This window comes from Mus musculus, chromosome 15 (genome assembly GCF_000001635.26).
Source record: "Mus musculus strain C57BL/6J chromosome 15, GRCm38.p6 C57BL/6J".
Lineage (NCBI taxonomy): Eukaryota > Metazoa > Chordata > Mammalia > Rodentia > Muridae > Mus > Mus musculus.
The window spans coordinates 77,039,660-77,066,841 of NC_000081.6; the positions used below are offsets into that span (position 1 = coordinate 77,039,660).

The 27,182-nt window shown below is 48.3% G+C and overlaps 2 protein-coding genes across 6 annotated transcripts in view; one reads left to right on the forward strand and one right to left on the reverse strand.

The window, feature by feature from the left end:
• Mb (myoglobin) overlaps nucleotides 1-11,009 on the reverse strand; it is a 35,182-nt gene extending 24,173 nt beyond the window's left edge. The window contains exon 1 of the mRNA NM_013593.3: nucleotides 10,866-11,009. The gene's annotated coding sequence lies outside the window, so the exon portion shown is untranslated. The remainder of the gene's footprint in view (nucleotides 1-10,865) is intronic.
• Apol6 (apolipoprotein L 6) lies at nucleotides 5,391-17,449 on the forward strand. Of its 5 annotated transcripts, none has more exons than XM_006521421.4 (5): nucleotides 5,391-5,512; nucleotides 6,006-6,099; nucleotides 7,372-7,472; nucleotides 10,948-11,746; nucleotides 16,193-17,449. In XM_006521421.4, the coding sequence occupies exons 3-5, from the start codon at nucleotides 7,399-7,401 to the stop codon at nucleotides 16,283-16,285; spliced, it is 966 nt and encodes a 321-aa protein (XP_006521484.1). In that variant the 5' UTR covers nucleotides 5,391-5,512; nucleotides 6,006-6,099; nucleotides 7,372-7,398; the 3' UTR covers nucleotides 16,286-17,449. The 5 variants fall into 5 exon arrangements, with proteins under 5 accessions (XP_006521484.1, NP_001157093.1, XP_006521482.1 ...); NM_028010.1 differs by lacking the exon at nucleotides 5,391-5,512 and adding an exon at nucleotides 5,617-5,681; NM_001163621.1 differs by lacking the exon at nucleotides 16,193-17,449 and having other exon boundaries at nucleotides 5,416-5,512; nucleotides 10,948-12,692.
• Nucleotides 17,450-27,182: the final 9,733 nt, after the last annotated feature.

A 27,182-nucleotide genomic window follows, 5' to 3' on the forward strand; every position in this document is an offset into this window, starting at 1 on the left:
TCTTTTACACCAGATCTGTTGCAAGACCTAATTTCTTAAGGGTGCACCTTGGCATGGGCCAGCCAAAGGTACCCCCTCGCCACACTATATTTCATAATGCCCTCTCCTACCTGTGTTACCCACAGAGGACAGTTGGTCCAGCGCTGACCCTGCTTCAGGCCGCCCAGGAGAACGCCCCCATCTCACCTGACTGGGCACTAATTGCAGAGAGGAAAGGATACAGGATGATATTAGTTTTTACTGTGAGGTGGGATGAAGTGGAGGGATACCCCACCCCCAGAGCCTCTCACGGGCCAGACAGATGCCTCAGAGGGTGAGTATTTGAGTCCAATCCCTGCGACCCACATGGTGAAACGTTAAGAACTAACTCCTGGAAGCAATCTTCTGAGTTGTACATGATTGCACATGCCACATTCGTATACAACTAAAATAAGCAAATGATTTTAAAAAGGAGCAACTCACATCTCCCAAGAGAGTCAAGAACAAAGCATGCGTATAGACATCAGTGCCTTACACAGGTGCATGTAAATGCCTATATGTATGCATACTCACAGGGGACCTGAGTGTGACAGCCTCTGCTGTAGTCAGGACAATCTGATGTCACCAGGAACCCGGGAAGGGAAGTAAGGGTCAGGCAGGGCACAGCTGGAGAAACTACTAGACCTGAAATGTCATGTTCTTAGGATCAAGTTTTGTGCCCCTGTCTCTATTCACAACTACCGCTTCTCAGAGGGGAAACACTGCCCTGAGAGTCCCAGGATCCGAAAGCTGCTTCTAGGCAGAGCCTCGAGGGCAGAGATGGAAACTCAGCTACACTTGACAAGGAGCAACCTCAGACATCTTTAGCACAAACGTCCTTAGAAACTGCGGCCAGGAAAAGATAATTGTTTCCTGGAATCTGAGAACTGCAGGGTCAGAATGCTCCTTGGGCTCGTCCCCCTGTGGCTGATGTGTTGACAGCCGTGCGTACATGTGTGTACATATTGAAACTGTAATACTCAGAGGAAAGGACTGCAGGTTCCCTCCAGACACCAAGCATCCCCAGCAACCCTGGGGATGCTCAATTCTCTCAGATAGCATGGCATGGTATTTGCAGAAAGCCCCTGCACCTGCTCCTGTATGATCCTGCTCCTGTCCTCCTGTGACTTACAACACTTAACACAATTGTAATGATATGCAAATAGGTAGTAATTGACAGTAACAGGAAGCATCTGTACGTATTCAGTACTAGTGCAGTGCTTTCCCAAGCCACAAGGAAAGATAAGGGTCTGAGACAGTGTGGCGTTATGGAGCCTGGCTATCCTTAACTTCCTCATCCTCTGGGTACCACCTCCTGAGTGCTGGGATTTATGGGAAGTTATCTCTCTGCCAATCCAATATTGTGGTTTGTGGTTGGTTGACTCCACAGCTGTATGTGGCAGGCTGACTGTAGCATGTCCATGTGAACCATTCTAGCGTAAACTGATAAAGATAAGGATATTCCTTTAGAGGACAATTTGATACTCTGTATCTCTCAGAGAAGTTTCTTTGTGCAGGGTGTACTGGCTAGTTTTGTGTCAACTTGACACAGCTGGAGTTATCACAGAGAAAGGAGCTTCAGTTGAGGAAATGCCTCCATGAGATCCAGCTGCAAGGCATTTTCTCAATTAGTGATCAAGGGGGAAAGGCCCCTTGTGGGTGGGACCATCTCTGGGCTGGTAGTCTTGGTTCTATAAGAGAGCAGGCTGAACAAGCCAGGGGAAGCAAGCCAGTAAGGAACATCCCTCCATGGCTTCTGCATCAGCTCCTGCTTCCTGACCTGCTTGAGTTCCAGTCCTGACTTCCTTGGTATGAACAGCAATGTGGAAGTGTAAGCTGAATAAACCCTTTCCTCCCCAACTTGCTTCTTGGTCATGATGCTTATGTAGGAATAGAAACCCTGACTAAGACAAATTGGTACCAGAAGTGGGGTATTCCTTTGACAACTTGATCATGTTTTGGGGAGGACTGTGGAAGGACTTTGGAACTTTGGGCCAGAAGATCCATTCGCTGTTAAGAACTCTGTGAGATGTTGTGTAGGAGCTTAGAAGATAATGTTGAGAACAGTGCAGAAAAATGGAGGCCTGGCTTGTGAAATTTCAGAGGGAAAATTAAAGACTCTTTTCAGGGCCATTGCTATTATGGAGTGTGAAGATTCTGTGGTTCTGGTTAGCTGGGGCTGAAGAATCATCTGTGATTAACAAGATACCAGAACTACTAAAGAAAAACCTTTGCATTATTAGGACTATGATGCTGGTTAGCTGGAGCTAAGAAATTAGTGGTGATTAAGAAGAGACCAGAGGGCTGGAGAGATGGCTCAGTGGTTAAGAACATCGACTGCTCTTCCGAAGGTCCTGAGTTCAAATCCCAGCAACCACATGCTGGCTTACAACCATCCGTAATGAGGTCTGATACCCTCTTCTGGTGCATCTGAAGACAGCTACAGTGTACTTAGATATAATAAAAAATAAATCTTAAGGGGGCTGGAGAGATGGCTCAGCGGTTAAGAGCACTGACTGCTCTTCCGAAGGTCCTGAGTTCAAATCCCAGCAACCACATGGTGGCTCACAAACATCCATAACAAGATCTGGTGCCCTCTTCTGGAGTGTCTGAAGACAGCTACAGTGTACTTTCATTAAATAAATAAATAAATCTTAAACAAACAAAAAAGAAGAGACCAGCATCATTGAGATGACATCGTCTGGGAAGTGTTTCCTGAGAGCACAGAGGCTGTGTTCCAGAGATAGCCAAGGTTGTACCTTGTGCTGTGGATGGACTTAATAATGTGTAAGAGTTACCCAGGTGGTACTCGTTTTGAAGGCATGAAGGGGTCACGCAGAGCAGCTGAGGCTCAGCACTGTGAAGGGCCATGGAAGGCCATTGGTGAAGGTGCAGCCTCAGTTGCAATTGACAGCCCAGGACTGAAGGGGTCATGCAGTGTTTTGAAGATGCCAGTACCATGAGATGACCACCAAGAGCAGCAGCAGTGGAGTACAGGCATCTGGAGCCTAGAGGAGGACGTGTGTGCTACAAAGGGCATGGCTGGAGAAGTGACCCAAGCCCTTGGAGAAGCCCAGAAGATTGTGAGTTGGATCCCAGACATTGGATGGTTGGAGATTGATTTTTGCTTTAGATTGTGACTGTGCCCTGATATTTTTCCCTCTTGAAGGAAGTTTTTTAGTAAAGCCCACAGTTAAGAGACTTTGAATTTTAAAGTACTTTGAATTTTAAAAGATCCTGGATATTTTAAAAGGATTGAACTTTTAATATGTAAAGACTGTGGGACTTTTAAAGTTATTTAAGATCTTGGGAATGAATAAGAACTAAGGGTTGAAGCTTACTAGTAATGTATTTGTATGTCAAGTTGACAAGGGGTCAATTGTACTGGCTAGTTTTGTGTCAACTTGACACAGCTGGAGTTATCACAGAGAAAGGAGCTTCATTTGAAGAAATGCCTCCATGAGATCCAGCTGTGGGGCATTTTCTCAATTAGTGATCAAGAGAGAAAGGCCCCTTGTGGGTGGGACCATCTCTGGGCTGGTTCTATAAGATAGCAGGCTGAGCAAGCCAGGGAAGCAAGCCAGTAAGGAACATGGCTTCTGCATCAGCTCCTGCTTCCTGACCTGCTTGAGTTCCAGTCCTGACTTCCTTGGTGATGAACAGCAATGTGGAAGTGTAAGCTGAATAAACCCTTTCCTTCCCAACTTGCTTCTTGGTCATGATGTTTGTGCAGGAATAGAAACCCTGACTAAGACACAGGGGATGGTGGGTAACCCAGAACTCACAACTAGCCAAGGTACCAGTGGCTGAGTATAGAGTGTTCAATCACAAATAAGACATCTATGGCATGCCTCCTCTTTGGGCTTCAGGTCAAGTTTTTCCACCAAGTGCATGGGCCAATCGTGTTTAAGTATTCATGTATGTGTGTATGCCTTGGTGCACAGCTGTGTGTGTGCGAGTGTGGAGGCTAGAGTTTGACATGAATAACCCCTTCAGTCACCTTCACTTTAGGTTTGAGACAGTGTCTCCTACAGAGCCTGACTGGTTGGCAAGTCTCAGGATCCCCCTGGCCCCACCTCCCCAGCTTGGATGATATAGGCACAGTGGTTTTTTACTGTGGCTGCTGAGAATCAAACTCACACCTGCACAGCAAACATGTCACCAACCTGAGCCTTCTACCAAGTGTTGGTCTTTAAAACAGTTTGCATTGAAGGATTTCAGGGGCCAGTTATTAATTCTGGTGCTGCTTTCTTCGTGGGGTTGTGACCCAGGTCACACATCTGTATCTGATCCAGTGGTATAGAAGGCATGAGGCCCTTTGTGCTCACAGAGAAGAACAGAGAAGTTTCTCCTAGATAAACCAGGAATCTCATACATGCAGGCTTTTCACAGCAGGAAGAGTTACACCCATCTCTGTTTTGGATTGGAAGTATTTAATAGCTTGATACAGACCTTTGCTGTCTGCAGAGCCGAATCCCCAGCCTCTTCCCAGACCCCTGAGCATCCTATCTCAGTCAGTTAGAACCCATTCTTGTGGAAGAGGTCACAGGTACTTTGCCAAAGACATGTTTGTTGTCATGGAGTTTTGATGTGGTCATGTCTTAAGGTTTATTGTGGTAATTGTCACTCGGAAACTTTTTTCCAAGGTTGTACTATGTTTAGTGATGTCGAAAATAAACTGCTCAGGTCAGATTTCAGAAGTTTGAAGCAGCACAGGCTAACAAGTTGTGTTGAACCGGATTTCTTTCTTGCCTCGTGTGAATCATTACTCTGCAGGCTGGTAGTGGGTTTGCAGACAACCCCTCACCCCCAACACACACATACACACACACACACACACACACACAAAGACAGCCTGGGACAGGAGGGAACCTAGTGGGTACAGCCACTGTGAGTTTATGGCATTTGGGATGTCTGCTGGGTAACATAGCACATACTCTGAGGCATCTCACAATGGCTTAAAGATATCAACACTAGAACGGTGTGCACCTTACATATGGAGAATCAGGCCAAGGGCAGGTTATTCTGATCCACAGTCATGCAAGCATAGATGTCTGTGGCCTTCCAGGTCCTAGCTCAGCAGCAACCGCTTAGTGTGGAGTCTGACTCACAGCTGGGAAGGAGCAATGAAGGGTTCTTTAGCAGGGCTGGGGATGGAATTCAGGGTCTGGCACACGCAAGCGCTCTTACCCTGAGCCACGCCAATGGCCAGTCCTCTGTCCGTACACCTCACAGTGTGTGTAAAGGAAGAGAGGAAAGTGAAACATTCGAACAGTATACTTCCCAGCAAGGTCCCTATTCTGGGAAATGGTTTTTAGAAGCCAGGCTGCAGCTTTATGGAATGATTCGAGGTTAAGATAAACCAGTTTCATAATTCCGTTCCCGCCTCCAAGAGCCACCACATTCCAGCCATTGGCCCAGTTGGTGAATGTTCCCATTCTGCCCTGATACTGGTCACAGTGCCTGCTGGACTGATTGGAGGACTCTTGGAGAGGTGAGGTTTGAGCCTGGAGTCATCCTATCTCTGAGAGACAGCGGGGAGGGGAGGAGAGGGCTGCTTCTGGGACCCTAATCGACCAGGAGAACAAGAAGCCAGTCACTGCTGGAGGAAAAAGAGCTGACAGGGGCTAACAAGGCTGTAAGCTCAGGCAGCTAGGAACTAGGTAGTTGGGCAGGGTCTCGGGTTCAGCTCCTAACATATGACAGCTCACTGGGAACCTCACTGGCTCAGATGTGCCAATGAGAGAGAGGCACTACCTTCTTATCTACCCAAGTTCTCTCTTTGAAAAGACTTTGGTTTGTTTTGTAGCCTGGGTGTAATTATGAAAAGTCCAGAGATGATGGGTCCTTAGCAAGGAATTCCCTAGCTGGCTGTTCCCCAGACAGAGACGCTTCCAATGGCCAGCTAGATTCTGTGGAATTAAAAGGCTCCTGGGTCTGCCTCTCTGGACTGTGTCTGCAGTACTGAGGTTGTCTCTCTTCTGCAGGGAGGACAGACAGGGCTTCTTCCCTGCCAACCACCCTAGCCGCTTGGACCTTGGAAGAGAGCACGGTAATCCTTCCAGACATCGCCGCAGCAAGGTACGTCCTGGTCTGCCAGCGGCGGCGGCTCTTGGCAGGGGAAGGCCATTATGGGTCAAAGGTGAAGTAATCAGGGCTGGACACTGAAAAACACCCAGATGGCTGGGGTGGGGTGGCCTCTGTGTCAGAGGGCTTGCTAGAATGTGAGTAGCCTGGGTCACTCCCAACAAAGTGTGCGCAGTGGGGGTGGGGTGGTAGTGGTGGTTGGTGTGTGCAGTGGGGGGCACAAAGGCCTGTCGAGCATTCTTGAGTATTCTCCTCAGGCAAACTTGTCACCTCTGCTTTCTTCTCCTGAGCCGTGACTCTGGGTGGCTCAGTTGCTGCATGTCCTCTGTCTTTCTCACCTGGTTTGCAGCTTTAGTTGCCCCCTCGGGTCTCCGGCTGGACACTCACTCGTCCCTTGCATACATCCCATCCGCAGGATGGATAATGGCGCCTTGAGACCAACCAGCAGCCAGCCTCCATCATGCCCCACAACATATGAGCACTCTGCAGCCTTTGGAACGGTGCAGGGGTGGTCAACAGAACAGTTGTTCACCCCCCAGGCTTAACATTGCCCTTAGCTCATGTATTCCCCATGTGCACTGGGAGAGTCTAAGGGTTCTAAGAACCTGGTCCAAGCTGTCACCCATTCACTCCAAGGATAGCAATGCTATTCTTCCTGAAAGTCCTTCTGCTTCCTCTTCACGACCTGAAAACCATCATCCTCACCATGGCCTGCACACAAGGCCATCATGTCCCTAATATCCTTGCAAACAAGGGCTCTGGGGACCTTGGATCTGATATCTGGTCTCTGACAGTGGAAAAGGTGGCTGGCACAGAGTTCTTGTGCTCTTGGGATTTTCTGGGCTCTCCTGAGCATCCCTTTGGGTTTTGCATGTGAGCTACAAAGCCATTGGCTGAGCTGTTCCCCAACCTCCTTCCCTCAGCTGGTAAGACAGCTCAGCAGGTGAACGTGTCTGCCACCAAGCTTGAGTGCCACCAAGCTTGGTGATCTGGCTTTGTTCTCCAGGACTCACACGGTCGGGGGGGGGGGGGGGGGGGGGGAGGGGAGAGCCATTTCCAAAACTGTGCTGAGTGCTTCCTGGGGGGGGGGGGGTGCTTGCTGCAGATGGGCTATACCTTAACTAAAAAGCTGTAGTTTGCAGATATCATGGTTAGTATAAGCCATGGCGTGGTATGATTTCAATTCTGCACAGTCTAAAATCCTTCCTTACTTGAATTTTACAATGTTGCATGCTATTGGCAGCAAATTTGCTTTCTATATTCCAGTTAGAAGACAAGCTGCCTCATAAGGACATGGCTTTGGTGCAAACTCCAACCCCGAGCCATCAGACAGAGGAGGACTATGAGGCTGATGCTGAGTTGCTAAGGTAACCCAGGGGGTGGACTTCTTGGGAAGGGCTGGTTGTATTGAAGGCAGCATGTGTTCTCTCAATTAGGAATAACCACTTGTCCTGTCCACTGTTCTATTGCTGTGAAAAGACACCACCACCAAGGCAACTCTTAAAATGGAAAGCGTTTAATTGGGGCTTGCTTGCAGTTTTAGAGGCTAGTCCATTACCATCATGGTGGGAGCCTGGAGGTGCCCGTGGCACTAGAGTAGAAGCTGAGAGTTTTACATCCTGATCCACAAGCAGGCAGGCAGAGAGAGATAGAGGCCTGGAGAGAACTCTTGAAACCTCAAAGCCCACCCTCATTGACACACTTCCTCCAACAAGTCCACACCTCCTAATCCTTCTGATCCTTTCAAACAGTTCTACTCCCTAGTGATTAAGTATTTAAATATATGAGCCTATGGGGCCATTCTCATTCAAACTACCACACCACTCCAGGATCACTGTGTGGAAAGAGGGATTTATCTTCTCAAAAGTCTCCATTATGCAGCACTCTGGAGACAGGGGCAGGCGGATTTCTGAGTTTGAGGCCAGCCTGGTCTACAGAGTGAGTTCCAGGGCAGCCAGGGCTATACAGAGAAACCCTGTCTCGAAAAACCAAACCAAACCAAACCAAACCAAACCAAACCAAACCAAACCAAACCAAACCAAACCAAACCAAACCAAACCAACCAACCAACCAACCAAACAAACAAACAAACAAAGTCTCCATTATGCTGAGGAAATGTTGTTTCCTTGAGGAGAAAATACTCCATGAGGTTGACTGTAATATTTTGGAGAGTTAAGTAAACATTTAGTCAAATGTGCAGTGTTGGGCTCCAAGGACTATGGCAAATGGAGCAGAGACAATGAATGGGGGGTGGGATGGGGGTGGGGAGCAACAGGAAGGGGGTCAGAAACCCTGTGACTACTTATGGAAATCACACTGGGACCAGCTGTGAGGAGGCAGATCAACTTTACTTGGGGTGCTTCAAGGCTTATATAGTTTTGGGGACAGAGGTCCCCAAATATCCAGGATGGGCTAAGGCTGAAGGCATAAAGAACTGAATGCCTTCTCATTAGCATGGGGAAGCATTCCAGAATCTCAGGTGCTAGCTGGCCAGGTTCTCATCAAGAGAATAGAAGTTGAACCTGTAATCTAAGGATACCTGACATTCTGCAGATAGAGGCATGTGGTGGTGGGGGGGGGGCGGGGGGGGGAGGATTGAACTTCCCAGACAATGTCAGAGAAGGGGGAGCCCTGCTAGTAAAGGGAGTCCTCCATTTTGCAAGGAGGCTGGAAGGCTATGTGGACACTGATAGCTTTCAGCCTTAATTAGCAGGGCGACATGATACACGTGAGACAATTTAGTAGAAAGATGCTTTACTTTTCAATACATTCACGAGTTCAAGGCCAGTCACACATTAGTCCACAGCTGGACCCCAGGATCCTGCTACAGCTTAAGGGAAGGCAATGAGGGAGGTGGAATTTCACAGAACTGAAGTGGGGGCTCATTCTAGGCTGGAGACAGGACTACCCAAGGCAGAGGGTTCTGGACATAGCAGGATACAGCTTCCATTGCCTGAAGCCACCCAGAAATGAAACATCATAACCATGTAACGTGCACTCTGCAATGGTAGCTCCACATCTATGATGCATGTGATCTACGTCGACCACCTCAGAAGGCGCGCCACGTAGTCAGGCCCACGATGGCTACGCCTTCACAAACAAATCATCATGGTAGACACAGCTTCTAATGTTCTACAAGATAGTATATCATCTAGACTCTACAGTCTAAAGGACTGTATTCCAAAGACAGGGGCTGCTGGACAGTGGTGGAATATGCCTTTAACCCTGGTACTTAGGAAGCAGAAGTAAGCAGATCTCTGAGTTCAAGGCCAGCCTGGTCTACTACTTAATGAGTTCTAAAACAGCCAGGACTACATAGAGAAGCCCTTCTGGGAAAACCAAAACGCAAACCAAACCAAACCAAACAACAGCAAAACAACAGTCAGGTCCAGCAGGCAGGCTTTATATGTAAATACATAAAAGTCCGGGACAGTTTATCCATGGGACTTCAGTATTGGAGGACCTTAATATCTGTGGGGGACCTGGTCATGGCACAGGCTATCCTTTACGGGAAATCCCGGGAAATCCTGACTCCAGCTGACACTGGGGAGAAACAGCAGGATGCTCAGAGTGACTTAGGTTCTGCTGCATCCTGAACTAGCATGTCAGGCTAGAGGCCCCCATCTTAGCTGCATCCCACTTGCCCTGAGTAGTGTATTGGGGAATCCAATGAGCCCAGCACCCCAATAGCAGCAAGAAAGGAATGTAGTCTAGCGCCTGTGCTTCATCTCCTGGAGTGGAGTCCCTGCATCCCAGTGGCAGACAGCAGACCCAAGGTCCCATGAGTGACACTTAGCTTGGAAAGGGGCTTGGAGGAGCCAGCTTTGCCCCTCCCAATGCCCTTCCCTCTGTGGAAGGCAAACTCCTCTGGCTGGCAGGTACTCCTTACCCCTCTATCCTGTAACATGCTGGCTGGGGGAAGAAAGGACTTCCTTGAAGGGCCCACCCCACTGGCTGAGGGACCAAATGAAGGTGGCCAGGGAGGATATGCAGAAACTGATTACTGCTCATTGTGGTCCCTCTCAAAGTGAGATGTGAAAGGCTCAGCCACTGTTGCCAAAATCAAAATGGTCGGAGAGCAGGTGGTTAGACACTCTGACCTCCTGCTCCTCCTCCTCCTCTTCTCCCTCTTCCTTCTTCTCCTCTCTTCTTCCTCCTCTTCTTTCTCTTCCTCCTCTTCCTTCTCCTCCTCTTCCTCTTTCTCCTTTTCTTCCTACTTGTCCTCCCTCTCTTCCTCCTCCTCTTCTTCCTCCTCCCTCTGTTCCTCCCCCAATTTCTCCTCTTTCTCCTCTTCTTCATCCTCTTCTTTCTCCTCTTCTCCCTTTTCCTTTTCCTTCTCCCCTTCCCTTCCTCCTCTTCTTTCTCTTCCTCCTCTTCCTTCTCTTCTTCCTCTTCCTCCTTTTCTTCTTCCTTCTCCTCCCTCTCTTCCTTTTCCTCTTCTTCTTCCTCCTCCTCCCTCACTTCTTCCTCCTCTTCCTCCTCCTTCTCCTCTTCCCCCTCTTCTTCCTCCCCTCCTGTGCTCAAAACCTGGCTTCCTCACCTCATCCTTCTCCTTTCCCCAGGCCCGTTCCTTCCCTCTCCGTCCCCCATGTCAGGACAGTGCATTCCCTCATTCCCTTCTTCAGACACAGTACTCTAGTCCCTCTGAGCAGGGCTGGAAATGTCCCTCTTTATCTCCTTATTACACCAGTTGCTTCCTGCAAAGGTTGAGCTCAGGGGCTTTTTAGGGAGATGTGGAAAGGGTTCAGAGTGAAGCGCACCTGGAGGCCACGTGGGCTGGATGAGCAATTGGGTCTTTCTCCTGGGACATTGAAGCCAAGTGTTTGTTTCCCTCACCCACAGGGACAAGGATGACAGTCCTCTGGATGTTGAAGATGATGTTCTGTTTCTAAAACAGTTCCCGAGCTGGAGAAAGAAGGAGAAGAAGCGCATTAGAACGCTCTATGCTATCGCAGACCACATTGACGAAAGCCACCAAAAAGCTACCAAGATCAAAGTGGTGACTACCTCTGCATCAGTCGCCTCTGGAGTCCTGAGTCTCCTGGGTTTGGCCCTGGCTACAACAACTGCAGGGGGAAGCCTGGTCCTCACTGCTGTTGGGCATGGTTTGGGGGCAGTTGCCGGGGTCACCGAGATCGTGACCAATGTGAGGAAAAACTCTCGCAATAAAAGAGCCCTTGCTCAGGTCAACAGCATCATGCCTAACAGCGACCAGGAGCTGGAGGGGGTCAAGGGAGAGAAGACGACCTTTGTCACAGCTGCCGGTGACCTTGTCTACAAATGTGGGAACGCCTGGGATAATATCAAAAAGCACCTCCGAGCCCTCCAGCTAACCAGAACCCAACCCCACGTCACCTCAGCTGCCAAAAAGCTCATGACTGCGGGCCACGTATCAGCTCGAAGTGGCAGGCAGGTACAAAAGGCCTTTGGGGGCACAGCCCTGGCAATGACCAAAAATGCTCTGAGGATGGGACGTGCAGCTGCTGCCCTCTCCCTTGGCCAGGACATATATACTCTCTGGGAGGACTGGAAGGATCTGAAGGCGGCAAACCCAACAGAGCTTGCAGAAGAGTTAAGAGCACGGGCTGCAGAACGGGAGCGGGTGTTAGCTGAACACACCTGTCGCTACAGAAAGCTGCAGGTAAGGGTCGGGTTCTATCTTTTGTTGTTGTTGTTTGTTTTTCTTCTGGAGCTGAGGACTGATCCCAGGGCCTTGTTCTTGCTAGGCAAGCACTCTACCACTGAGCTAAATCTCTAACCCCCAGGGCCAGGTTTTGAAAGAGGCCCGCCTGGAGGCTTCAGCTGGGATCTGTAGAGCCATGTCGATGTTATCTTGTGAAGTCTGCAGAGATGTCTGCAGACATTTCCATAGCTGTGATAAAGACTATGATCAAAAGGGTTTATTTGGTTCATATGTTTCCAGTCACATAGGGAAGCCAAGGCAGTGAGAGCCCAATCATACTCCATCTTGGGACTGGCCTCCATCTTAAAGAGATAAATAAATGAATAAAGCCTGAGAATGACCTTCTGCAGAGCCCAAGCTGTACCCACAAACCAGGAAGGACCCCACGGCTTGTCCTTGGCCAGAGTTACTCCTTAGCTACTTCCTAGCAAAGCGAATCAAAGATTAGTCTGATTGTTTCAGATGCACTTTTTTTTTCTTTTTTTCTTTTTGGTTTTTCAAGACAGGGTTACTCTGTGTAGCCCTGGCTGTCCTGGAACTCACTCTGTAGACCAGGCTGGCCTCAAACTCAGAAATCTACCTGCCTCTGCCTCCCGAGTGCTGGGATTAAGGGCATGTGCCACCACTGCCCGGCTCAGATGCACTTTCAAACTGTTCGTTCACGATTGTATAGGGTCTTGCTTCAGAGCACTCACCTGTCAGCTTACAGTCATTCTATTAGATGCTTGCCAGACTGGACACTCCCCCTGCTTTACCTCCTCACTTGCTCCTATTCTCCTGTAAAATTTTGTCCTGCCAAGGGTTTGAGGCTGCTCCACCTTCCCTTCCCATCCTGCTGTGTCAGGGTTGGGTTGCAGGACATCCCATGGCCAAGATTGTAATAAACCTTAATGCTATTACTTCAGAAACGGCTCCCTGGTGGTCTTTTGAGATTCCCAAACCCTTCCTGGCATAACAGCAGGAGTTCAGACCTCAGAGGAACACTGCTTCCTGGCTTGCTCTCACTTGCTGCTCCTGTGGCTGTCTCACTTGCTTTTTTATGCTACCCAGGGCCACCTCCCAGGGGTGGTACCACCCACAGTAAACCAGACCCTCCCAAGTCAATCATTGATCAAGAAAATGCTCTACAGACTTGCCTATAGGCAATCTGATGGGGGACGTTTTCTCAATTGAGGTTCCTCTTCACAGGTGATTCTAGCTTGTGTCAAGTTGACCAAACAAAGCCAAGCAGACAAAACTAATCAGGACAAGGGCCAAATAGTACCTAGTGCTTGGAGAAGGGCAGGTCCGTCTTCAGCTGCCCGACTAGGCTTCTCTTTCTTCTACTCTTCCATGTTCGGATGAGAGCTTTCTGGTTGAATAAACCATGTTTCTGCGCTACAGGAAGTCTCTGGACTAACTACCCTCTCAAGCCCTATATGGAAGCTTTAAACCCTCGGTATTTGGAGTAGAACCTTGTGGGGGAATAGCTGGGGTTGAATGAGGCTGTTGGGGTATAGAGCCTTACAGGCCTGAGGCTCACAAAAGAGAAGGAAGAAACCGGAGAAGCCACCCCATGAACCCACAGAGGAAAACAGTGGAAGGCTCTCCAGGGTAATCAGGCACCTTCAAGCCGAGGAGAAGCCAGCCCTCAACAGGAGCTGAATGGTTAGCACCTTTGAGGAAGAGTGAACAGTCCACCTCTCTCTGGGGTGCTGGGCAAGTGGTAAGAACTGATAAAGCACCTGTGGTGCTGGTGGTGGTTTTGGGTGTGGTGGGTGATGGTGGTGATGGTGGTGGTGGTGGTAGAGGCAGTGGGTGTGGTGGGTGGTGATGGTGGTGGTGGTGGTGGTAGAGGCAGTGGATATGGTGGGTGTGGTGATGGTGGTAGTGGTAATGGGTGTGGTTGTTTTCTTGTTTTTTTTCTGAGTTTCACTCTGTATCCCTTCACACTATATCCCAGTCTGACTTAACATCATTATGCAGTCCAGGCTGGCCTCAGGTTTCTGAAATTATGGTTTTGTGCCACTATCCCTGGTGTAAGCATTTTTTAAAAAGATTTATTTATTTATTTTATGTGTGTGAGTACAACAGTAGTTGTACAGATGGTTGTGAGCCTTCATGTGGTTGTTGGGAATTGAATTTTTAGGACCTCTGCTTGCTCCAGTCAACCCCGCTTGCTCAGTCCTGCCTGCTCCGGCCCAAAGGTTTATTATTATACATAAGTACACTGTAGCTGACTTCAGACGCACCACAAGAGGGTGTCAGATCTCATTACCGGTGGTTGTGAGCCACCATTTGGTTGCTGGAATTTGAACTCAGGACCTTTAGAAGAGCAGTCAGTGCTATTAATGGCTGAGCCATCTCTCCAGCCTCAGTGTAAGCATTGTTAATCCATTGTTAACCCACTATTAATATTCATGAGAAGGCCTTACTCTAAGAACTCTTTACAATACTCATTTTACCGATAAATAACCTAAGCTATTGAGGAATAGGGCAATTTGACTCCCTAGTTGATAACTGTTAAACTCCTCTCTGGTTCCCTGGTTGCCTCTGAGTCAAGGGTTCTTATCCGGGAGCCAGGTGAACTTTCCCACTTCTGTGCTGCTTGCTTTGAATGTTCCATGGACGGCTTGGGGAAACTACAGTATTGACAGATGCTTGCTGCTAAAGCGTAACTCCAGCTCCTGGCCATTGTAGCTCCAAAGTTGGCCTTCACAGCCCTCAATGACTGTAAACAACCCTGCCACCATTTCCACTGAGGTACTTCCTGGTGGCCCTGCAGAGGGAAGGCAAAGGTGACTGTGTCTTGACTGCTGTTAGCACAGACCTTAATTTGTCGAGGATGCGCTCTGGTTTGTGATCAACACCTGTTGGGGGGTTATATGAGCTGTTTGGTTCACTCCTGGGCTGTCTGCTTCCCACGTCACATTAGATCCACTAAATGGCTTCTTTCTGGCCTTTATTTCATCACTTGTGACACAGGCTGAGCTGGTGCCATGTGAGAGAAGGAAACAGTAGCATAAGAGGGAGCCATGGTGGTGCTAGTGGCAGGCCCTAAGGTCACAGTAGCAGCAATTCAGCATCCATAATAACAATGGTGACAATGGTGACAACAGGTATGACAGTGATTGCAGGGGTCGCAGAAAGGCAATGGAGGAGCAGAGAGAGAGAGAGAGAGACAGAGAGAAAAAGAGAGAGAGAGAGAGAGAGAGAGAGAGAGAGAGAGCTGAGCCCATAATGAGCCGGAGAGGTGAAGCCACAGGCTCTGGTCACTGAGACAGTTCCAGAGGGACATCTTATGGCAAATCCCCAACTTCCTGGACCTGGACACTCACCACTACAGTGCTAAGGGACCAGGTATCTGGCATGCACAAGAGCACTGACTGACCCTAGGCGGTACTTCCTGCTGCTGCATTCAGCCAAAGACAGCCAGTGCTGACTGCTCAGAGTCCATGGATTATAAAAGCTTCCTGGTGCTTGGAAGAACTTCTTCTCTACCCGATCTGGCAGAACAAAAGGACTTTAGCTAACAGGCTGTTGGCAGCCTGGATCTGGGCCTGCCTGAAAAGAATTGTCTGTGGCATTTTGTTAGAGCAGTCTAGGATAACCAAGGCAGGGAGGGGGCTTATGTGGCTTGCCAAGTGTCTTGGTCTGTCTGCGCTGCTGTGACAGAAGACTGTTGGCTGAGTAGTTTGTTAAGAACAATTATCTCTGGTCTTAAGACAGGCGAGCCCACAGGCAAGGTACAGTAGGGCCTGGGTCTGAAGGACTTTCTCTTAGCTCCCCAGGAGCTACCTTCTGCTATGTCTTCATCAGGAGGAAGAGGCAAGCAAGCTTCCTTTCTAGGGTAGCTCTCTCTCCTATTCCTAGCAACTTAGGGGACTCTCAGGAGGCCCCATTTCCTAATTCTGTCACACTGGGGATTAGGTAAATCAAAGCTAGGTCCTGGTCAACTGGGTTCAGTGGCAGACACCTTTAATCCCAGCATTTGAGAGACAGAGGCAAGTGGACCTCTGTGAGTTTGAGGCCAGCCTGGGCTACATTATTGAATTCTAAGTCAGTCACAGCGGACCCTCTCTCAAAAGAAATGCTAAGTAGTGGTAGAGCCAGGATGGCAAATGCCAAACCTGGCCTGAGGCTCTTCTAAGTTAGAGGCTCTCCTTCCCTGCCTCATCCTCCTCTTCTTCCTTCTGCTCTTCCTCTTCTATGTCTCCAAGACAGGGCCTCACTTCCCCTGTCTGGGATGGCCTTTTTAACTCACTATATAGCCCAAGCTGGCCTTGAACTCTCAGCAATCCTCCTGCCTCAGTCTCATGAATACTGGATTATATCTTGCACCCCCTGCTCCTGACTCTTCTAAAAGCAAGACTTCCACATCATAATTATGTTGCACTCACTTTTGGTTTTGTTTTTTTCCCTCAGAGACTCAGCAAAGAGGCCGCAAGGTCCTCTTTGAAAGGAAACAAGGTGACTCAGCCTCCATCCTCCTCGACTGAGAGAGCAAGACTCTGGTGATGGTGACTGACAGATGAATAGGAGCCACGGAGACCTTGAGTCTTTGAGATCAGTGAAGGAAGACCAGGGTGGGGGTGGAAGGCTGATGGGGCAATGCCTGTAACTCACATACAGGGAGGTGCCAGGGAGTTCCCCAGGGTCTAAAAAGGGAGAGAGAGCCCTGTCAGCCCCACTCTTGAGCCTCCCTTCTTCTCCCCTCTGACCCAGCCATCACCAGCACTCTCCTGGGATCCCCCATCACTCACTGTACAAGCCCCCTGCTAGGCTTTAGACTGACACCGCTTCCTGACAGCTTCCATAGTAATTAGCAATGATAAGCTATGAGGGTCCCTCCCCCACCTCACCTCTTTCAGTGCTCTCAGTCTCTCAGGAAAGCGGGAACTGTTGTCTCAGAGCCATGCTTGCACACAAAGGTTGTCACTGGAACCTGCTAGGCCAGATTCCAGGGGAAGGAGGGAGAGAAGCCTGGGCTCACCCCTTCTGCCTCAAGTCCTGAGCTGATTGACTGCCCTGTCTCCTGTCTTAAAAACCCTTTTGTGTGTCTCCATTGCTGGTTTGAAAGTCACTCGTGGGTGCTATAACACTTAAAAAGACAAAACAGAACTAACCCCCACACAGCCGGGGAAGGAAAGCCTAGGGAAGAATTGCACAGGAGGTTTGGGACTGTGGCCCACCCACACAAGACTTCCTGCGTTCTTTCTTCTCAGGCTGTCCAGGTGCTGGCTGTCCACTGCTGTCATCACCCAGGGACCCTCCGTCCTAGTGCACTGTAGAATTGAGCCCCTTATCTCTAACCCTTGATAATTCCTCATTTGCTGGCTGATCTGAATGTCCCTCCCTGCTCTCTGTAGCTCCCAGGGCTTCCCACCCTCACCACAGCACGTGGAATCTGTGGGCACAGAAGTACCTTGGGCTGAGGGGGACCATTGAGCGCATGAGGTCATAAGTTCCTGTCTCCACCTCAGGGGCAGGTAGGCAGTACCCCTGCGGGCTCTGCAGTATGAAAGGGGACTGGGTAGGAACTCAGGGTACCCTGATTGGTCAGGATGAACCCAGAGGGAGGAGAAAGAAGAAAGGGGGCTGTTTGTACTTCCCTCTCCAGAATGTTGGGGTTGCGACTTTTCTGACCCTCACTGTAATGAAATAAACACTGGCAGAAGCTTACTTCTTGACTACAGGGCTGCTTCCTTTACAGTCAAGGCCCCCGACTGGGACACCTAAGATAAAGACTTCTCCTTGAAAGGGAGGAGAGGAACCCACAAGGAGACAGTAATGGAAGCAGGGCCTCACGGATGCTGACGTTTATAAAAGATAAAGGGGCAAGGTATGTTCTATGGAGGTGTGGGGGAAGGGGTGCCTCTGCAGGTGTATGTTGAGGCATCCCTTCCCCCTGAAGGACCAGCCACATAATGGTATAGTATAGAATAGAGTTTATTCAGGGCATGGAGAGGGGAGTTAAGAGGTTTGTAGAGGCAGAGAAAGGCAGAGAGAGAGACAGTAGAGAAGTAGAGAGGTAGAGGATTAGAGGCCAGCCATGAGCACGTGGAGAGGGGGAAAGGGAAGCAGAGAAAGAACAAGAGAGCAAGAGAAGAGCAAGAAAGCGAGAACTAGGGAGCAGCCCCTTTTAGAGTGGGTCAGGCCTACCTGGCTGTTGCCAGGTAACTGTGGGGCAGAGCTTAGACAGAATGCTCACAGATACCACATCAGTGCTGTGTCCTACAGCCCTGGGAGCTATGAGAAGTAGGGAGAGATGAGCCTACAGCACTGTGGGGTGGGGGCTTTGTTTATAACTCCTGAGACCTACAGGGGAGTGGAATTCTAGTGGAATCAGTGTATCTAGGGTAAACATCAGAATGAAAAGGCTGTTTTTCAATGTACCTAGGGTAGATATCAGAATGAAGAGTTGTTTTCAGAAGTACTTTGACCCTGAAAGAATCATTATAGAACAGTGCTTGTCTTCCATTATCTATGATGTTGTTTTCCTGAAGGAGCTTTACAGCCATGGGTGACTTTGGTCACAAGACGGAATGTCTTGCATTATTGGGCACTGCAGACAGTGCACAGTAAGGATTGAAGTTGCAGGGGCATGGTGTTTTTCTTCACAAAACATAACAGATCAGATGAGGGGCTTTAGTATGAGAAATGTGTTCCCCTATCCCCCACCAAAAAAACCAAAACAAACTGTGTAACACTCAATGGATGTGCGTCTGTACATCTGTTCCAGGTTCAGTTCATTGAGACTGTTCCTCTCTGCTGCCTCAGAGCACGATTACACTCTGGAGTACCTCTTTCTTTGATCGACCCATGTGACTCAGAACACCCACATATGAGTTTGAAACAAACGATCAAATAAATAAACGAATGAAGTCGGGTAGTGTCAGCACATGTCTTTAATCCCAGCACTCATGAGGCAGAGGCAGGCAGATCGTTTAAATTTGAGACCAGCCTAATCTACAGAGTGAGTTCCAGGATAGCCAGGGTAACACAGGGAAACCCTGTCTCAAAAAACCATTAAAAAAAAAAAAAAGCAATGAACTAACAAATTGTAAGGGTGAAGAATGATATCCGAGACTCAAATAGTATTCAGGGGTCTACCATTCACTCAGATGGAGAGGCCCAGGTGAACTCACAGCCTCCATTTAAAGCAGATTAGGGGATTCCAGGGAGGGAGTGGGTAACCTTTATCTTGATTGGTTGGTCTGGTCACTAGGGGTATGGGTGTCTTTGGGATTGGCTAGGGCTCTGGGGACAATCCAGAACTGTTGCTGGGGAAACCTGGAAACTGTTGCTGGGGAAGCCTGGAAACTGTTGCTGACTCATTGCTCTTGCCTCAGGCTAAGTGTCTGGACAGCCTCTGATTGGCTGCCCAGGGACTGTGTTTTTTTTTCTTTTTTTTTTTTCCCAGAGACTGACTTTCCCAAACTTGCTCAATTCTGGGAAACAGAAACTTAGGCCTACTCACCTGAACTGTCAGTTTGAAGCCTGTCATGGACTCAGCCTGGCTCAGTCCTTTCAAAATGCAAGCACAAATAAATAAATTGATAGAATTCTGTACTGTGCCGCGTTGAGTCAGCTTCAGTTGTTCTTACTCATTTTCTTCTCAGCTTGTGCTAGCATTAGAAGAGGTGAGCTTGAAAGACCCACAACGTGAGGACTCCCCCACGTTCTGACTCAGGAGAGGTGACACCCCAAAATCACCAAAGAGAAACGGTCTTGCTGCAAATTGCAAGAGGATTTTTATTCAAGAGCACTCTCGGGCCCACGGTCAACCACCACGCAGGGGTAGAGGACTGTGGCGCCCCGAGTAGCTGAGTAAGGGGGTATTTAAAGGAAGGAACCACAACTCAAGGAGATGGGAAGGGCGTTGATGGAAAATACCAAAAATACCAGTTAAGAGTCACAAGGAAGTACAAAGTCACAAGTGTCAGGTTATCTCTCAAGACAGTTTCTAAGAGCCCCTAATAATCTAAGAGCCCCTAGCAATAGCACCTTTGCATAGTGGGTTCCAGCAATGGTCAGGGTGGGTCAGGGTGACTTTCTTTGAATGAACACTCTTTGAACCCAGGAAGCGGGTGGGTGGAGGAAGGAATGTTGCAATCTGTTTTATGATTAGCATACCTTGGAGCATTGAGTTTACTACTCTTTCAAGCTCGCCACTTCCGGATGCTGCTGTGTCTCCTCACAATAGTGGACCCTGGAACTAGAAACCAAACACCCTTCCTTCTCTGAGTTGACATTTATCACAGCATTAAGAGAGTTTTGCATTCTGCCAAAAACATCTGTTGGGTTTCTGGTAGGTGTTGGCTGAATCTGTCATCTCTTTCGGTAACATTAGCATCTAAACCACTGGCTCTGGGCTTTCCTAATGCTGTGGCCCTTTAACACAGCTCCTAATGATGTGGTGGTGACCCCCAAATATAAAATTATTTCATTGCTACTTCATCACTATGATTTTGTGACTGTTATGATTCATAATGTAAAGCCAGGCGTGGTAGTGCACGACTTTAATCCCAGCACTTGGAAGGCAGAGGCAGAGGCAGGTGGATTTCTGAGTTCCAGGCCAGCCTGGTCTACACAGTGAGTTCCAGGACAGCCAGAGCTACACAGAGAAACACTGTCTTGGAAAAACCAAAACAAACAAACAAACCAACCCCAAATGATTCATAGTGTAAATATCTGATATCCAGCATATCTGATAGGAGACCCAGGGAGTTGTGACCTACAGGTTGAGGGCCACTGGTCTAAACACTGTTGAAGTTTCCTGCTGGAGAGCACAGGGCATCTTCTCATCTATAAGTGTTTTCATTTCTTTCAGTGATGTTTATGGTTTTACAGTATAACTTCTTCACTTTCTTGGGCACCAACAATTTGAATATGACTTCTGCATGCGTCAAGTCTGTCAGTGCCTTTTACAGCTCTGTGGCAACTGAAAAGAAAAAAGCATGGGTGTGAGAAAAGTTCCATTTGGGTTCAGGGTTTCAGAGGATCTCAGTGCACAGGGCAGTGTGCAGTGTGACTGAGTTCTAGACAGCAGGAGTGTGTGGAAGAGGTTCCTGGCATCACAGGGGCCTGGCCATGACTTTCAAAAGCCCCGTGCTACTGAGCCACACTTCAGCCAGTTAGAATCCAAGCTTTCCAGCATGGTTGCCAGTTGGGGACCAGACATTCCAAGTACGAGCCTGCGGAGAACACCCCAGATCTAACCATTGACCTACAGTGCAGGCTGTGACTAATGCTGAGGTCTAGAGGAACTGAGAGAAGCCCGAGAAACTCTGGAAAGGAGAGTATCTTGTTCCTCAAGTTCCAGTCTACCAGTATTCTTGAAGGCAGCGTAGAGTAGCATTTGAGAAGACCCCCAGGCTGAAGTTTGAGCCTATTGTTTGGTGTGTTATTTGGTTTGCTTTGTGGGCCACAGCTGTATCTTAGCTTATGATATAAACCCCAGAATTATGCATGCCAAATTAGCACACATTTTGTCCTAGTCCTGAACCCCGAGTGGCTTGAGGAAAAACTATTTGGCTAAGGAACCAAAAATCTTTTTTTTTTTCCTTTAATCTTAAAGGGACAGGGTGTGTTTTTTATTTGGAAATCTGAAATTCATTTTTTTTAAAGTAAGTTTTTGCCTCACATTGGGCTTTAGTGTTTTGTAAAACTTTAATCTCAACCCAGGGTTTCTACCCTGCCTTTGACCATGTAGTTCCCAGATAAAAGACATTCAACTTTTATATTTACAATAAGCCTTAACCAGCACTAGAGCTAGGCAAATATCTGTCCTCTATACTATTACAATCTATTTCCTATCGTTACCCTGAGTTATTACTTATTATGTTTCATCTGGGCTGGTCTTACCTCTGATTGGCCAGCTCACAGGACCATGTTATTTTGACTCTTAACCCTGGCGGCTTCTCCTCCATTCATCTTCTCCCTCTTGTGGTTTTCCTCTGACCACCAAGCCCTAAAACCCTAAAACCCTGCCTATGTCTCTTCTGCCCAACTATTGGCTGTTGCCATCTTTATTCACCAATCAGAAATAACCTTGAGGCAAGATCACATTAGCATCACTTGGGTCTGCATGTGGATTCTCTCTTCTCTGGGGCAACCAGGTCTGGAGGGACCAGTATTAGCATTAAAATACAAGAAACATCAGGTCAAGCAAATATAAGTATCTGCTGAACCTCAAGCATTAATTTCCAAAGCGGATGGGGAATGGCTTGAACTAAGATTGTCTTAGTTTGGGCTTCATTGCTGTGAACAGACACCATGACCATAGCAACGCTTTTTTGTTTGTTTGTTTTTTTGTTTTTTTGAGACAGGGTTTCTCTGTATAGCCCTGGCTGTCCTGGACCTCACTTTGTAGACCAGGCTGGCCTCGAACTCAGAAATCTGCCTGCCTCTGCCTCCCGAGTGCTGGGATTAAAGGCGTGCGCCACCACGCCCGGCGACCATAGCAACTTTTATAAAGGACAACACTTAATTGGGGCTGGCTTACAGTTTCAGAGTTCAGTCCATTGTTGTCATGGCTGCAGACAGACTTGGTGCTTGAGGAGCTGAGAGCTCCACATCTGGATCCCAGGAAGTGACAGCAACACACTTCCTCCAACAAGACCACCTCTATGCCCACAAGACCACACCTCCTAGTAGTGGCATGCCCTGTGAGCCAAGAGGACCATTTTCTTTTAAATCTAGCCTTGGAACTGAGATGCTGGCTCCATTGAAAGCAGCCACATAAAAGGATAAAGCCACACAGCACCAGGCTTGGAGCTTCACAAAGACTTATGCCCAAAGTCCTGAGCAATAGTCTCTGAGTATCATTTGTCATCAGCCCATAAGAAGACATAAGAATTAAGATGGGGACTGGGGAGGTGGCTCAGCAGGGAAAGGTGTTGCTGACTGCTAGAGAGGCTGAGTTTGGTCCCTGAGGTTCAACATGGCAGAAGAGGAGGACAAACTCCCACCAGTTCTCACAGGGGTGGAATGGCACGTGTGGTCCCCATACACAAAACAGATAAACAACACAAAGAATTAAGCAGGGGAGGCAAAAGTTGGTCTTCCTTGCTGGCAGAGCTGTCGGAGAGTGAGGTTCTGGCCTGAGTCATGAGCACATCTGGCCCTAGCTGAACTGTGTCCCCTCTCAGGTGTGGGCTCCCCCTGGAGTCTCTCTCTCACACATCAGGAACAAAAGGCCAAGAGTTCTGCAAGCAGCCAGGACTTAGGGACAGGGAAAGGAGCTGCTGGGCAGCTGGGGCCCCAGCCTGAAACAACTAATGGATAAACTCCTGCCTGTGGATCTGGAGGGGTGGGAGGGAGGTGGCTGTTATAATTTTCTTCATAGGGACACAGAAAAGACATGTCTTAGGCAATATGTAAGCTAAAGGTCACCTTAGACAATTTGTGTGTTCATGTATATGTGTGTGTACATCCATATGTGTGCATGCATGTATATGTGCATGGGTGCACATATATGTGTGCATGCACATGTGTGCATTCATGTGTGCACCTGTATCACTATGCATGTGTGCATGCATATGTGTGTGTGTTGTGTGTGTGTGTTGCATTTAGAATCTGTCAACACTGAGTGTCTTCTCCAGTCCCTCTGATGTTTTGGTGGAGATGTGTGGTGGGTGGAGCAGGACAGGGTCTCTCATTGAATCTGCAACTCATTCATTTTAGTAGGCAAGGCCCTGGGAATCCTCCAGGCTCTTCACATGCTGCCACACTTGGCTTTTAAGTGAGTGTGGGGATCTGGGCTCAGGTCCTCATGCTGATGTGGTATGCACTTTACCCAAGCCTCCACTCAAAATGGTTTTTGTTTGTTTGTTAGTTTGTTTTTGTTTTTCAAGACAGGGTTTCTCTGTGTAGCCCTGGCTGTCCTGGAACTCACTTTGTAGACCAGGCTGGCCTCAAACTCAGAAATCCGCCTGCCTCTGCCTCCCAATTGCTGGGATTAAAGGCGTGTGCCACTGCCACCACCACCCTCAAAATGTTTTAATGTCTATCATCTATCCATCTATCTGTCTGTCCATCTTCTGTTTGTCTATCTTCTATCTATCTATCTGTCTACCTCTATCTATCTATCTATCTATCTATCTATCTATCTATCTATCTATCTATCCACCTATGTGTGTACGTGGTGTACATGAGAGTGTAGGCATATACATACCATGAGTGTGGAAGTCGGAGGACAATTTTGGATGTAGACATTTGCCTTTCACCTTGTCACAGGGTCTCTTGTTTGCTTCTGCATATGACAGACTAACTGACCTTCCGGCTTCTGGGGATTCTCCTGTCTCCATCTACCACCTCCTGGTTACAATGCTGGCATTACAGATAACTCCAGTTAAATGCTCACCTTTTATGGGGATTTGAACTCAGATTCTTGGCAGGTACTTTTAGCCACTGAACTATCTCCCTGTTAACTATTTTTTTAATTGAGTTTGACTTTTATAAAAGCTTGTTTGTGTGTGTGTGTGTGTGTACTTTTTTTTTAAGATTTATTTATTTATTATATGTAAGTACACTGTAGCTGTCTTCAGATGCACCAGAAGAGGGTGTCAGATCTTGTTACAAATGGTTGTGAGCCACCATGTAGTTGCTGGGATTTGAACTCAGGACCTTCGGAAGAGCAGTTAGTGCACTTAACCACTGAGCCATCTCTCCAGCCCTGTGTGTGTATGTTTATGTGAGTGTGTGCATACTGGTATCAGTAGAGGCCAGAAGAGGGCATCATATCCCTGGAAGGGACACAGGTGGTTGTGAGCTGTTTGACAGAGAGGCAGAGAATCAACCATTCCTCTGGAACGACAGAGTTCTAGTTATGTTTTTACTGTTGTGATGAAGTGCCATGACCAAGGAGACTTCCAGAGAGAGAGAGGAGTGTATCTAGGCTTTTGGTTTCAGAGAGTTAGTGTCCAAGATGGCAGACTGACGCTGTGGCACCAGGAACAGGAAGTTGAGCGCTCACATCTTGAACTGAACCAGTGACATATTTCCTCCAGCAAGATAACACTGCCAAACACCCCCACCAACTGGGGACCGCGTGTTCAAATGCTCAAGACTGTGGGGAACATGTCAATCAAAGCACCACAAGTTGCAAATCCTCTGAGCAGCTGTCACTTCTAGCCCCTTACTTAAGTTTCAGAATATGTGATGGTTTGAATGAGACCTGTCCCCTACAGTCTTGGGCACTGGAACACTTGGCTCCTAGTTGATGGTGCTGTTTGGGGAGGCTTAGATGATGCAGCCCTGCTAGAGGAAGTCACTGGAGGTGAGCTTTGAAATGTAAAAGTCTCACCTACTTACAGTTTGCTCTCTCTGTGCTATGCTTTTGGTTCAAGATGTGCGCTCTCAGGCTTCCTATCCCTGCCTCTATGCCTCCCACCATGATGGGATTCTTAGCTCTGTGGAGCCCTAAGCCAAAATAAACTCTTATGTATATAAGTTGTCTTGGTCATGGTGGGGTTTTTGTTTGTTTGTTTGTTTGGTTTGGTTTGGTTTTTGTTTTTTTCGAGACAGGGTTTCTCTGTATAGCCCTGGCTGTCCTAGAACTCACTCTGTAGACCAGGCTGGCCTCGAACTCAGAAATCCACCTGCCTCTACCTCCCAAGTGCTGGGATTAAAGGCGTGCGCCACCACTACCCGGCTTGGTTGGTTTTTTTGTGACAGGGTTTCTCTATGTAGCCCTGGCTGTCCTGGAACTCACTCTGTAGAACAGGCTGGCCTCGAACTTAGAGATCCACCTGTCCCTGCCTCCTGAGTGCTGGGATTAAAGGTGAGCACCACCACTGCCCTGCTGGCAGTTTATCACAAGAGAAAAGTAACTGATATGGAATATTGAATATACAGTTTAATTCTTACTATGATCAAGGTATGAACTACCACTAGCTTCTGTTGAGTCTCCTGGTCTTGTCTGCAGTCAGCACTCACTGTTTTGTATGGTTGTGATAAACAACTGTGAACTTAGCTCCTTAAACAACACCCATGGCATATGTCACTGTGTTCTGTGCGAAAAGTCCCAGCAGCTCAGCTCCCTGGCAAGCTCGCCTTGGCTTTGGACAAGCCGGGTGTCGGCTGGCCCAGCTCTTGTCTCACTGCTGGGGGGCAGAAGGCAGTTCCATTTCACAACAGTTGTTGTCGGCAGATAATTTCCTCTTAGGATTTCCAGAACAGGCCTGTTCACAAGTTCTTTCTCTGTGCCTTCAATGGTCGCCATATCTCTTCCACCTTGTGTTAGCATTCTATCTAAACCCCACCCCACCCCACCTTACCTGGCAACAGCCAGGTATGCTCCACCCCACAGTTACCTGCCAACAGTCAGGTAGACCTGACCCACTATAAAAGGGGCTGCTTGTCCCCTCCTCCCTCTCTTGCTCTCTAGTTTCTCTCTTGCCCTCTTGGGCTCTTCCCTTCCTCCCTCCCTTATTCCTTTCCCCCATCTGCACGTGTTCATGGCCAGCCTCTATTTCTCTTCTCTTCTCTTCTCTTCTCTTCTCTTCTCTTCTCTTCTCTTCTCTTCTCTTCTCTTCTCTTCTCTTCTCTCTCTCTTTCTCTCTCTGCCTTTCTCTGTCTCTACCCCCTCAACCCCCCTCCCCATGCCCTGAATAAACTTTATTTTATATTATACCTCGTATACCTCGTCTGGCCTCTCAGGGGGAAGGGATGGCTCAGCATGGGCTCGCCAAGACATCCCCTTCCCCCATACCTGATTACACATCCATAGACCACATACTATCTCTATCTTTTTGTAAACACATCCCTTGAGACACAGAGAGGTCCCACCCAGGTGGCTCTCCTCTCCTGAGGTCACAGATGTAGTTCCATCTTGCCGGGTGTGGTTAGCAGTACCACTCCACATCAGGCTTCTATGCAGCCAGGCTGGGCACTTTCCCCACAGTGTTGGCCGGGGATTCGACATCTCTGATAAGCACACGGTATAAGCCAGGCCTGTTGTTCCAGGAGCAGAAAAGTCCTTTGCACCTAGGCCCAGCTTTTCCTCACATTTCCCCTAGGCACTCTCGGGAGTGTTGGTGGTACATCTGTGCCTTGAAGACAAGCTGTTCCTTACAAATATGGCTGGTCCTCTGTTCCTCAGTTCCATATTGCTTCTTGGGAACAATCCGCCAACCTCTACCTTCTGATGCTCTGAGGTTGTGGGAGGTGATTCCCCCCCCCCTCTGGCAATTTAAAGAATAAAAAAAGCAGGAAAAAACCAGGTCTCAGCAGTCAGGCAGATATTAGTGAAAGAGAAGCTTTTGCAAACACCCGTATGAGCACACAGACAGACAGACACACACACACACACACACACATGCGCACATACACACACACACACACACACACACATGCGCACATACACACACACACACACACACACGGAGCACACAAAGCACACATGACAAAG

What these genes read in the sequence shown, in the direction of transcription:
- Apol6 (NM_001163621.1), top strand. Translation starts at nt 7,399, where the DNA reads ATGGCTTTGGTGCAAACTCCAACCCCGAGCCATCAGACAGAGGAGGAC. An exon ending in GCTGATGCTGAGTTGCTAAG is followed by an intron (nt 7,473 to 10,947) that starts GTAACCCAGGGG and finishes CCTCACCCACAG; the next exon opens with GGACAAGGATGACAGTCCTC.